Consider the following 13,512-nt stretch of genomic DNA (forward strand, 5'->3'; position numbering starts at 1 on the left):
GAATTTGGCGTGTGCAGAGCAGAATTAAATGAGTGGAGGGCCATGCTTCTTTGTCTCGGTATAGACAATGCTCTCAGACACCTTGCAGACATCATATATGTCTCATAATATATGCAAGTTTCCCGTGACCAATTTTAACATGCCATATGTTAAAGGCATTTGTTCCAGGATAAAAATGGCAGATGTGTGACAAAGAAGTTGCTGTTAAACTAGCAACTACTTTGTCATGTCCAAACTAATTAAATACGTGGGCCAGGTCTTAATGTGTTTTCCTCCTTCCCTGTGGGAGATGAGGGGGGGAAAGTAGCAGGCTCCCTAGCAGCCCAGCCAGAGGAGAGCTACGAGGGAAGCTTTCAGGCTGTCCTTCCCCCTTTGCTGCCAGTAATGTGGACAGAGCAGCTACAGAGGTGATAGGAGCTGTGTGGGAAGATAGAGGGAAAATAGCAGAAACCGCTTGGTCAGCCCTTAACTTGCCACTTATGAAAGCTTAACAGCCCTTTTCCTATTGTCACTGCACAGTGATGAGGACAGGGCAGCCCCAACAGGAACAGGAAAACCAGGCTTCCTTGACATCTCACCTTTGAAGTGCTCAGTGTGCAGGCAGCCCAGGACTGGGAAGTTGTTGCCCGGTCCTAGATTGCTTATGCATTCTTTAAATCCTGGGAGCAGGGGGAGCCACCCCCCTTATTTCTCCTTTGGCTAGAGAACAAGACTGTCATGCTCCAGGCAAGGGCTTTTAATGTGTGGCTGCCCATACCTTTTTATTGTAGTGCTACAAATTTTGTAGCCTATGGGGCCAGGATTTTATGCTCCAGTTCACATGCGCACATCTGCTCTACATTTTAAATAGCAAAACTGTTTTTAAAAGCCTTGTTGGGGGCAGGGGGGCTCTGAGTCTGCACCTGGGTAATTAAGAAAAAACACTTATCAGGCTGTCTCCTAAGTACTACCTCAGTCCTCAGCATATACACAGCAGCGTGGAGATTCCAGATAGGGCTGCTCCATGAAGCAGCCCCAGGAGTCTGCCATAGATAAAAGACAGATACCCAGGGCTGTATAAATGATGCTGGTACCTGTCCAACACCTACAGCACCTTAGGACCGGAAGGAAGACAGAATAATCTCCTTCAGGGATTTCAGTTCTTTACTGAGCATCTAGGAGACACAGCATCAAATCTGCATGTTGATTGTTTTTATTTTTTAAGTAGGAGTGTAAAAATGGCTGAACTCTGATAGAAGGCTTTCTTATAAGAAAAAAAGTCACCATTTTTATTTTAAATCTTTCCTTCCTAAATTCCTATTTGAGACTGGTATAACTTTGAAGAAAGAAAAGAGTCTGTTCCAGGAGCCCAGCAGTTACTGAATCTTTTATATTCTCGTTCCATTTCTGACACAGATCCGCACACATTTGTATAAATAACTAATTGAAGCCAAATGTTTACTCTCTACTATCACTGTTTTAAAACAAGAATATTTTCAAGATGGGAAAAGTTTCTTCAAAAAAACACCATTAACATTTTTATAGCTTTTTATGCTTTGTAGTCACATTATGCAGAAACCTAATGCATACCAGTATACAGATGGTTATATTTAACTTGAGAGCCTTGTTGCAGTCTGTTTTAGAAGTAGTAATGTTTTATAATTTTTAGTTAAAAACAGTGATAAAAAGGAAAGCATAAAACAAGAACTACAGGAATATAATTTTTAGATGTTTGCAGTCTCCGCAGTTTACATCCAGAAAATTTTATTGCATTTTGAAAAAAAAACTAAGATTTTGCTTGATTTTAAGACTTTACATCGCTGCTAAATTTTTTATAAAGCTGCCATTGAGCTGGAAATATTGTTGTTTTTTTAAATATATAAAGTAATATTTGAAATCCATTTTTGAGCATGGGACACTTTCCTGTAGCAATAAAGGTCTGATACTCTTATAAGAGATTTATGCACTGCTTTGTTAGTACTTCTCCGTTTATCCATGTCCCTTAACAGCATGAGCTAATAGCATTTATCTACAATGACAGCACCAATTTTAAAATACATTTTCGCTCGTGCCAAAACAGATGTACAGTTTGTTTAGCCAACAGGGTTTATGGACTTACAGGTCTCTTAGATAAGCTTAGCTAGCCAAGGTACCCTAGTGACTGCAACATACTATTGTAATTAATATATTACTCCCAGGTCTGGCAAACCTAAGAATTCTGTATAATGGGGAAGGAACTAACTCCTTTCATGATTGTAAACCATTATCATGGGGTATGGTCAAATGAAGGAGTAAGACTAGCTTTAAAAAAAAAACGTTCAGGAGTATTACCACAAATACGTGAATCCAAGACTGCTTTGAATTTAAAACGTGCCCCATAATTAGATTCTGTATAAAGCAAATGTATATTTTTTTTTTATCATTTTCTGGGTATAGAAACTAATTATCAGAAGGCCATCTTAAGTTCTGCCCCCCAGTGCTGAGTACCACTGATGTAAACCATGCATAATGAATGCCAAATGGTGATGAAAATATTACTCCAAAGTAATATTTGACATGCTTAACCGTTTGAAGCCTGTTGGTTAATATGGTTACTCTTTTTGACTACTCAAGAAAATATGCTTTACCTGTGGCAGAATATGATAGGAGCCATATAGCAATTAACAGTAAAATCATGGCATGAACAGTAAGCTAATCCAAGGGTTCTGTAACTCTGAATTTCATTTTCCAGCTGTTTTATCAAAAAATAATTTCTCATGCCATTAGAGTTGACAGAATTCATAGACTACTTAACCTTTTTAGACTAAGGCACCCCTCATTAGCCTCAAGGCATTCCTTGTACACTGTGAGCTCTTAGTTTTTTCACTAGACTTTTGGCTACAGAAAGATAATAGAGGAATTTCTTCTTTTGAAAAGAACTCAGAGGAAACATAGGCCAGACTTCTGCTTTGAACACCATTGATTCCTTCTGAAATCTTTGCAAGACAACCTATGGCACCCCTGAAAAGCTCTTAAGGCACCCCAGGGATCCAAGGCATCCTTGTCAAAAATCACTCATCTCAGAGGCCAGGGGCTGAATGCCCCGTGGGCTATACCAGTAGGAGCCTCATGTCTGTGGGCTACACTAGAGTGAGGTCCAAGCCCCAGCCTGCTCAGCCACAAGCTGTGTGGATGCCCATCTTCCATTGCACTGCACTGCACCGCATCATGCTCACATGTGACCCTAGGGGTTACCCTGGCTCCCCCAGTCATGCCATGCTGCACTGCCCCTCTATTACAAGCCCGGCTAATGTCAATCTATTACTACAAGCTTTCAAATGATAATGAGAGTCATGCATCTCACTCTGTATCCTAGAATAATTTAACCTTATGGTTATATGCCAGATGTTTAAAGAGGTATTTTCTACCACTAATCTCCAAAACTCTTGACATCCTATGTGAGTCACCTCTTAGAAGTCAGGGACAATCAAGCAGGTTTCCCAAGCAGAAAATCCATTGACAGTAACGGGAGATTGCTTTTCAGGTCCATGGTCAAACCAATGTCTCAAGCAGTGTGGAAATCTTGAACCGTATTTGCTACCAACAGTGACACAAATTCTGTTGTCTTGTGTTCCATGAGAATATGTACCCAAGTTAATGGCAAAGCATTTTACTTTATACCATGCAAAGATCTCATTTACATCTTCCTTTTAAACCCTTTGATCCCCATAGTAATATTCGGAGTCAGGTGGCTCATACGCCACAGACTCCAATAACTGCATGGTGGCTGGGATGACTTCAGCTAATAGGCCTTTCCAGCTTGTCTTTCCACTTCCATACTGCACCTGACTGAGGATATTAGCTGTTTGAGTGCCACCAACAACTCATTTGTTCTAGGTAACAAAGATCCTCCTATAAAATAGGAAGCCTTCCACAAATGGGACTTATTCTTCCAAATGGATAAGATTCTGGGTCTGGGCAGCTAAGCATAATTTTGTCCTGCTGAGGATATGGATACAAATACATTTGGAGCAGTTTCAGAAGGGACAGCATCTGGTATCTTCTAATTGTTAAGTGCAGATGAGCCAAAAACAATACAAATATAACGAGACCACTGCAACTTTATTTAACAGTGTTTCATCCAGTTTGTATCATTCTGTACTTGTCTATACGTAACAATTAGAACCTAACAGCAGCTGCCCTTTTGAAGTGGTACCAAATGTACGTATGTCCATACTCAAGGATTCCTATACCAAAGATCCTTGATTGTATCCTTCATTTAAAACATTCTGGCCTTTCATTCAGTTCTGTCAAGATCCTGCTTAAAGACATAAAATGAGCATCTACCTGCTCAGTTATTTCTTGGATCCCAAATTTCTGAACTAGTTTTACATACCAACAAGGTTACAGTTCATACATAGGACATTCCTAGCATCCACTTAAGCCTTTGAAATGTAATAGATTGCCTTCCTGGTTAATTCCAGAATGCTTACTATATCCCTTCATTTTTAAGATGTTCTTTGTTGTGCATTATGGTGACCCAGCAAGGTCAAAAAAAAATTGAACTTCTAATGACCGATCACTTTTATAAAACATTCCACAAAGATAGTGTTGAGATCTCATTCTAAATTTATCCCCAAAGTGATATTAAAATTTATGTTTTAACTAGTTTACCGCCAATGTTCCCTCTAAGGAGTAGCGGTCTGTGAGTACGCCGCCTCAGTCCATAAGCGCACGGCCTCGGTCTGGCATGGGACACTTAACAAAGGGGGCTGAGGGCCTGGAGGCTGGGGGCCAGAGCTGAGAGGCTGGGGGCCAGTGGCAGGGATGGAGGCTGGCGTGGGCTTCTCCGTCTCCGGGGAAGTGCTCCACTCCCCAGCCCTGATGCAGGGGAGCAGAGTACTTTCCTGGAGCCGGCAGAGCCTGTGTCAGGCTCCTGCCCCCAACTCGCCTAGGAGTTGACCTTCAGCTCCTCTCCCAGTGCGCGGCCTTGAAAAGGCTGTGCGCGACCACACTTTTAGTTGTGAGCGGCTGTGCACGCACACACCTTAGAGGGAACCGTGTTTACCTCTATATATTTTAGTGTGTGAATTTCATTAAGAGCCTGGGAGGAAGGAACTAAACACTTTGGATGTCTTAAGAACCTTAGGATCTGTTTCTCTGTCCCGTGTAATACTTCTCTCCCAGTGATATTAATCTGCTCCTGAATGCCTGGTAGACCTTCACTTGATATCAAAGAACAGAAGTTGAATACTTGTCCTGACTAGAATATTATCAGGTTTAAAAACTAATTCCCCAATTTTTAACAGGTGTTAGATCTTTAGCATAAGTTAATGGGCAAAATAATTATTTTTGTTTACCAGCCACAAATGTGACAGCTTCTTCAATTCCCTCAATGTTTTCAGTCATAAAATCATAGCAATTGAGGGTTGGAAGGGACCTCAGGAGGTCATCTAGTCCAACTCTGCTTAATGCAGGACCATTTAAAACTAGATCATCCCAGCCAAAGCTTTGTCTAGCCAGGTCTTGAAAACCTCCAAGGATGGAGATTCTGTCACCTCTCTGGGTAACCTGTTCCAGTGTTTTACTACCCTCCTAGTGAAAAAAATCTTCCTAATATCTAACCTAAACTTTTCTTGCTGCAGCTTGAGACCCTTGCTCTGTCATCTGCCACCACTGAACACAGTCTAGCTCCATCCTCTTTCAGTGACTCCTTCAGGTAGTGGAAAGCTGCTATTAAGTCCCCTCACAATCTCTTCTTCTCTAGACTAAATAAGCCCAGTTCCCTTAGTCTTTCCTCATAAAGCTTGTACCCTAGCCCCTGAACCATTTTTGTTGCCCTCCACTGGACTCTTTCCAATTTGTCCACATCCTTTCTGTAGTGGGGTGCCCAAAACTGAATACAGTACTTCGTGTGGCCTCATCAGTGCTGAATAGAGGGGAATAATCACCACCCTTGACCTACTGGCAACACACCTACCAATGCAGCCCAGTATGCTGTTAGCCTTCTTGGCAACAAAGGCCCACAGCTGGCTCATATTCAGCTTATTGCCCACTGTAACCTCCAGATCCTTTTCTGCAGAGCTGCTGCACAGCCAGTCAGCCCCCAGCCTGTACTGGTGTATGGGATTCTTCTGTGTTAAGTGCAGGACTTTGCAATTTTCCTTGTTGAACCTCATGAGATTCCTTTTGGCCCAATCCTCCAATTTGTCTAGGTCACCCTCCTAGCCCTACCCTCCAGTGTAATACTGCTCCCCCCAGTTTGGTGTCATCTTCAAACTTGCTGAGGGTGCACATCATTCCATCTTCCTATTCTGATAGCTATGAGTTTTCAAAAATGATGGCCAGGCTCTGTAGTCTCATCAGCCAACTCCCTCAGCATCTCGAGTGCATCCCATCCACCCCCATGGACTTGTACACGTTCAGCTTTTCTAAGTAGTCCTTAACCTGTTCTTTCACCACTGAGATCTGCTCACCTCCTCCCTGTACTATGCTGCCCGGTGCAGTAGTCTGGGAGCTGACCTTGCCTGTGAAGTCATATGTAAAAAGGGCATGGAGCACTTAAGCCTTTTCTGCATCCTCTGTCACAAGGTTGCCTCTCCCATTTAGTAAGGAACCCACACTTTCCCTGATCCTCCTTTTGTTACCAACATACTTGTAGAAACCCTTCTTGTTACCCTTTGCATGCCTTGCTAGATGCAACTTACCTTTTCTCCTAATCAGCTATGGATTTCGGTGTGTTGGAAATCAAGTTCCTTGCATGTGTGTACCTTTCTAAGGGCTTATTCATAGGTGTTTCATGTGTACAGGCATGATATTTGAATTGGTATGATAGATCATGACTGCTCCAAAGGAAAATCAGCTTTTTAAATCTAAGAATAAATTAATAGTATTTAAAACGAATATTAGTTGAAACTTTTTATTTAAGAACTCCATTTGTATCCCCATTTGAAGCCCTTATTTAAGTTGCTGTTTAACTTCCATATTGCATCCAGTTGAGGATATTAGATCCAAAATGGTACTACCTGTTTTGGATCTAATTGTTCATTATTTCCACATTTAGAGCAATTAGTAACTTCATTTAAAGCATAAGCCCTTCAGCTGTTAAATCCTATAATTGTATGGTCTTATGATGTGATTTACAGTGGTATAATATTGAAGGTTGGTACATGACGGTGATTGGGAAAGGAAATCATTTCATGGCTCCTGAAAACTAAGCCATACAGCACATATCAGTTCTTTAAAGGAAGTTATTGATGAGTTTTGCTGAAAAAGTGATTTACAGTGTTGCAGTAATTGCAGTGATTCTCGATCAGGGTATCACAAGATCCTTTCAAGTGCCACGGGGGGTACCATTGTTAGATGTTCAAATACAATTTACAAGATAATCCCAGATATTTCAAATAGGAATCCATAGTGTAAAAAACATTCTTATCTGCTACATCTTTCTGAATTCTTTTCAACAGAGGGGCACCATGACTTACCTTTAGTTAAAAAAATTAGAGAAATCTAAGAGCTGGCATGTTCCAAGGGGTGCCTTGAGTCCTAACAAGATTGAGAACCGCTGCAATATCATCTAATTATGGTTGCAGGGAAAAGATTTGCCCTACAAAAAAATAGGAAAGTAGAAATTATTTTTCAAAAATACAGACTACTCATTAATGTTAGTCCTGGAGTACTTTTATGGAATTTCTTAAACAAAAACGTCTTAGTTTAATCTGACTTTTTATTTGTACTTTGTCTTATTCCTTTCAGTTGGCGAAGTCATATTGTTTCTTTTATTTTTTTACTGTATGTATTGTTTAGTGCTGTATTTTCTTGCATATGTACGTTTTCCCTAACCAGCTGCTGAAAATTGCAGTCCATGTTAGTTCATGCTACTTACCAAGCAAAACTGAAAGTAAAATCTGCAGAGGAAGCAGGGCAGTGAGCACACTTGGCTTCCTACCTGCTGCCATTGTTACTTACTATAAGAAAATATCATTTTTCCTTTATTCTGCTTTTCAAAAACAGGTGTGTATTTTATTCTGGGGTGTTATAGTCAAGAAAATATGGTAATATCTGGGGCTTCCTGCTACACATTACATATATTACTTAATTAACTGGTTAATTGCACAATAAATTTAGAACAACTACATGTGAAAAGTAGTTATCACACAATAAAAATGAGAGTCCAGCTTTTAAAAAGAGCCAATCAGCTATAAAGTTAGTGCTTGAAAATGTGTGACAACTCTATAACTGGTTTCTATCCAGCTTTAATTTGAACATATAACAGGGCCCTCTAGCACATAAAAATAAACAACTTATTCTGATTGTATGAAACTGAGGATGGGGTGTTTTTTGTATAATATTTCAAGCTATTGCTTTTACTGATTACATTTGTGCTTTGTATTAAAGTAAAACTTTTATACTGAAGTTTTTTTTTAAATCTACTTTAGCACAGTTAGTAAAAGAGCCTCTTACTTAAAAAATGTAACTAATTTTGTACTAAAACTAGTTCCCTTATCTGAGGCAAGTGGAAGAAACGCTTCCTTAGGATATAATAGAGACTGGGAAACTCATTGCTACTCTGTCTTGGGAAAGGTGGTAATAGTAGTCGTATTAGCAGTTGAATTTTACCGTAAGGATATTTTTTTTTTTGTATTTTTCAGCTGGTCTATGTGATATTAATGAAGGGACAGCAGTGCCAGAGGATCGCTGTAAGTCACCTACTTCAGGTAATTATTTTTCCAATTATTTAAAAAATTGAGAGCTATGTGCTAGTTGTGAGTTAGCTGCTGGCCAAGTAATTTGTATAGAATCAATCTATGGTAACTTTTTCTTGTTTCGCCATATTTGTTCAATTTTGCCAATAAAGATTAAGCATTCCAGAATCCTGATTTTAAATCAAAACCAATTTGTTTGACTTGGAAGTGGGAACCTGGTATCTAGTAACGATGAGTCAAGTGACATGTATAAGTTTAAAATATTTATGCTTCAGGGACAAAGCTCACAGGCAAAGATATTCTTAGCTTGGGCGTGCATGGTGTCTATCAAGCTGTGAAGAAAGCAACATTCTCATGCTACAGTATAGTTTGTGAGTGTTTTTCCTGTTTAATTTTACATACTTACTAACATGCACATATATACCGGCTGCAGGGAGGAAAAGTGATCTTAATTGGTGATTACATAGTGGAGCTCCTGAGATGCTGATAATACAACACATTTATGGACTGTGACTACTCCAATAAATATGGTTTCCATTTCTGTGCAGATTGCTAGTTTCACCTGATACACCCTTGGATTTTCTGTTTTAATAAAGGTTTTTGCATAATAAAATACCTTATGCTAAAATGGCGAAAACCTAATTGGGGTGGAGGAATGTGTGTAGTAGAGGGGTGAAAGCTATTCTTGGCTGAATTCTGTAAAATAAGTTTACTGCCATTTCTCATTATAATGTTAGCTGACAATTTTCTTCAAGATCAGAGCTCTCCAGAAATTGTCAGGCTTCCAAATAGAAGCTTCCTATTCCAAATAAGTCCACTTTTCCATTAACTCAAGCTGACATTTTCTAAAGGAAAAACTGCAGTGATGCCTTGAGGATTTAATGAATATTTACTAATTAGGGTCTTGATCCTGCATGTCTTTAAGAGTGTACTCACTGTGAATATATAGATATCTATATCTATATAGCATCAAGCTGAATTTTCGAGATAGTATCCAGAAATAGCTGTCACTGTCACTTCCTCTGTTGCTTTAACCTGGGGTGGGCAATTATTTTGGCTGGAAGGCCACTTGATGAGTTCTGGGGGCTTGTTGAGGGCTGCCGTCCACTTCTCCCTCTCTCTCTCCCCTCTTCCCTCCAGAGCTGAGTCAGAGTTGTAGTTCACCAGGAGCCCCAAAGATCAGCTATGGACCCAGACAGGAACTTCTGCTGTAATGGGTGGGCATCAGCATCAGCTGTGGGTGCAGCCAGCAGGTTCTGGTTCTGTGACGCAGAACCTGCCAGCAGTGTCACAGCTGACACCGCTGCCTACCTACTGTAGCAGATGCCCCACCCAGGTTCACAACCAAGGCTGCCATGTCAAGGGCTGTTGCTGCTGGGCAGAAGCAGTCCTGCCCCACCTGCCCCAACCCCACGTGGTGGTCAGAGCTGCCAGATCCAATGAGTCCAGAGGTCATATTTTGCCCATCCCTGCTTCTGCCAAATTCTTAGTAGGGTCTGTTGTTGTACTCATTTCACAAAAGCTGTTAGGTGAGATACAAGCTCAGACCTGAATTTATAACTGTATTTAGTTTGGCTTTGTTCATGGTTTTTTTAGGGAGACTTGTTGAGAACATCCACATAAACCATAATCTTTAAATGAGCTTCTGTACAGCAGCATATAAAGAATAGCGGCCACCTTTGGGTTTGCTTGCATTCTTGATCCCTAGAGTCCTTGTTGTAAGCCTGGAAGAGAAGAAGGTCAGCAAATTTCAGTCTGGACCTATGTAATACGTTCCATAGAGGGGAGTTGCCATAGATAGAAAACCCTTCCTCCACTATTAAGAACATTTTTTTTATCTTTATTATCTTGATAACTACATTCCAAAACAAAACACACTCAATGTGGTAAATTCAGAAAGGATTATTTGTGTTTTGGATCGTATAAAGGCAATAAAACAGCAATTATTGTCTTTAACAGTTGTTCAGACTGTACTGAGCTCTAATCTAAGTCATCAGACTGCAGATCTGAAATTAATAAAGTCATATTCAGGAGGGCAAATTGGAATAATTTACATTAAAAGTTAAGTTAGAAGTTTCTGTTTATGAAATTCTATATGGGAGTCAGGCTAGGGGCAAAATTCAAATCCTCATTTGAGCTAATAAGGTAGTGATAACTAGTCTTCAAGTAGAACTCACAGGCATCCGGTAAAAGCAAAACAAAACTAAATCCCTGTATTCAGTTATCACAATGGCCAGAAATACAATGATTATCTTTCCTAAAGATGGAAAACTTGTAAACAAAGAAGGGAAGAAGATAGGGAATGAGAGGGAGAAGAAAAGAAATTGGGTGATTTTTTTTTTTTTTTAATTTTACCACCAATTTTCAAAGATTTTACAGGGGAAGGGAAAAAAACCGCTGTGCTCAGCTTTCTGTTTTTGTTAATTTTGAAATCTAAAATGCATGTAAATTGAGCCACTTCATTTAACCTGTTTTCTTTCATCTTTCTTTCCAGTCTGAAAAAGGGATCATCTGTATTTAGAAAAAAAAATCCCTACAACTTTTATTCTGCTTGAGAGGGACCAAAGTAGTAGCATGCAGCATCCAATATACTAGATGGGGGTGGGGGTGGAGAAGATAAAAATAACAAGAAGGAAGGGTAAGTTTTAGCTAGAATTGGGTAAAGTTTTACAAGTTGGCTTTTCCAGATGGTTTCTAAAAAATTAATTAGCATTAGTAGAAAGTCTTTATTTTTTGTATACGAGTTACTCCGTGAAAAAAAGATATATCAAATAATGGTACTGGCATTAAAAGTCAGAGAGAGAGAAATTAATAGAAAAAATAAGGTTGGGAATTTTAAAATTAGGTAAGATAGAAACAGTTTGTGACTGGAGTAGCCAGGAATTATATTCAGTGGTGGCTTTGGAATCCTGTAAAGTATATGCCTGTAGCTGCTTAAGGTGACTTTGAAACTATAGCGTGCCTATACACAGGCAGTGAGGCGGCTACAATGCGCTGTAATTATGATTAATTGAGTCTGTTGGAGCATGGTATTTACCGTGCTCCAGCAGACTCCAGCGTCATGTGTATCAGCGTCCCTGCTGTGGAAAATGGCGTTCAAGCTTTAGTTAAAGAACCCCACTGCTGTTTTTCAGCACGGGGACACTGATACTCATGATGCTCCAGGCACTTTTAATTAGGGTGGCTCTCAGACCTACTGTAATTAAAGTGGCCCCACACAAGCACAAACACTCCCAATTTATGTAATAAACTATAACTATATAATAACATGTATACTGTTTCTGTCAAAATGTGTTGTATATTTCTTGCTTTGTGAATGTGTATTTTGCATGTCCATTACTTTCTGTCTTCACTCGTATAGGTTCGGGTTCTCCAAACAATTCTGATGATGATCAAAAAGTGAATAATTTTATAGAAAAGGGTACAGTATTTTCATTTAATCGACATTATTTTCTTTTGTTCATTTCATCCTTTCATACACTTAGATTGACCTTTTGTATTAAAATATTATTTACAGTGAAGACCAAAAGCAGAAAGTTTTCCAAGATGGTAGCCAATGACATAGGTAGGAACTAGAAAAATTCTGTTTTGTTCCTAATCCAGTGCCTTATTCTGTGCAATGCTAACCAAACAGTTAGTTATTAATTTATTCCATGTGCTAACTGATAATCCTTTGGGCTGCTTTCTGCACTAAAGATACTGGGCCACAATAATTTTAAGCAAAAATCAAGATAATTCAGATTTTCATTCTTTAATTTACATGATATGCACTTTCCTATTTATTTTTTCTGGGCAGGGGTTTCTATTTTACTCTGAAATATTAGAAGGATTCAATCTATGCATAGTTGCAACATAATTCCGATACACTTATCAAAAAACAATACATCCTTAAGTATTTTCTGTTTCATTTTCTATTATACACACATTAGTAAGGTTTTTCCCCTATTACAGTTTCAAAGTTAAAGGTAGTATTGCATTCTACTTAACAGAAAAGGGTCTGTCTGGTTATTTACAGCTATGGTCATTATCTTTACCATACCCCAGAATTACGTGAGCTAGTTCTGATGATCACCTTACTATGTCTATGTATACATTGGGGTTTTTATTTTAAATGAATTTCAAATTAATGAACAACAATGCTTTGGAATATGTTGCATGCAGAATTGAGCCCTTTTATGGTCAGAGTGGAAATTCAGTGGATTAATAACACATGGTTAGTAAGGAAATAAGGCAAAATGGTGTGTGGTTAATTCTGGGGAAAGGTCTTTCATTTTTCTAAATGGAATGTGGCTATGTCTAAACTTTTATTTTAACATCTTTATATTACCAATTTGTTTTTGGTTTATCTACACTGATATGTGTTTCCCTTAGGATTTAGTTGCATAGCTTGAAAATACTTAATCATGATTCAGTAGATTTAATCTGTGGTATTATGCATGTGCCTTGAAAATCTATTAAGTTTCATAGGAGAAATAACTAATAACCCAGTTGTAATTTACCAAAGACAAAATGATATAGTGGTGTGGTTTTTAACTCCACAGTGTATTATTCTGTGTCAAGAAGTAGACATGTGAGTGCCAGCTGCCTGCAGTAGATGCTGTTTACAGTGTCTGACCATTGGGTGGTGGAGGAGCAAAGGGTTACCTAAGAGATTAAACTGACTGGTGGAGTTGAACGCAAGATTTGTACAGAGGTGTAATTTACTACAATAGCCCATAGTTTCTACTAACTTTGAAGGTTAACTAATTTTACACTGGTATGGAGTGACTTGCATCGATGGAAGGCTGTTTCATATGTCCATTCTACTCTTTTGATGGAGTAGAGCCGTTTTATTCTGTAGTCAAATGAA

The 13,512-nt window shown here is 39.1% G+C and overlaps 1 protein-coding gene across 5 annotated transcripts in view; it reads left to right on the forward strand.

Annotated features, from left to right (window-relative positions):
• STXBP5 (syntaxin binding protein 5) overlaps positions 1 to 13,512 on the forward strand; it is a 207,713-nt gene that overhangs the window by 154,282 nt on the left and 39,919 nt on the right. Inside the window, exons 19-22 of one of the 5 annotated variants that reach the window (XM_090041024.1) lie at positions 8,610 to 8,675; positions 8,939 to 9,034; positions 12,025 to 12,084; positions 12,181 to 12,228. In XM_090041024.1, coding sequence (XP_089897150.1) covers positions 8,610 to 8,675; positions 8,939 to 9,034; positions 12,025 to 12,084; positions 12,181 to 12,228 — 270 coding nt within the window. The remainder of the gene's footprint in view (positions 1 to 8,609; positions 8,676 to 8,938; positions 9,035 to 12,024; positions 12,085 to 12,180; positions 12,229 to 13,512) is intronic. The other 4 variants (XM_090041030.1, XM_090041038.1, XM_090041045.1 and 1 more) reach the window with 4 other exon arrangements.

The sequence above is a fragment of the Crocodylus siamensis genome, chromosome 1 (assembly GCF_052110815.1).
Source record: "Crocodylus siamensis isolate JL-2025a chromosome 1, ASM5211081v1, whole genome shotgun sequence".
In the NCBI taxonomy this organism is placed as follows: domain Eukaryota; kingdom Metazoa; phylum Chordata; order Crocodylia; family Crocodylidae; genus Crocodylus; species Crocodylus siamensis.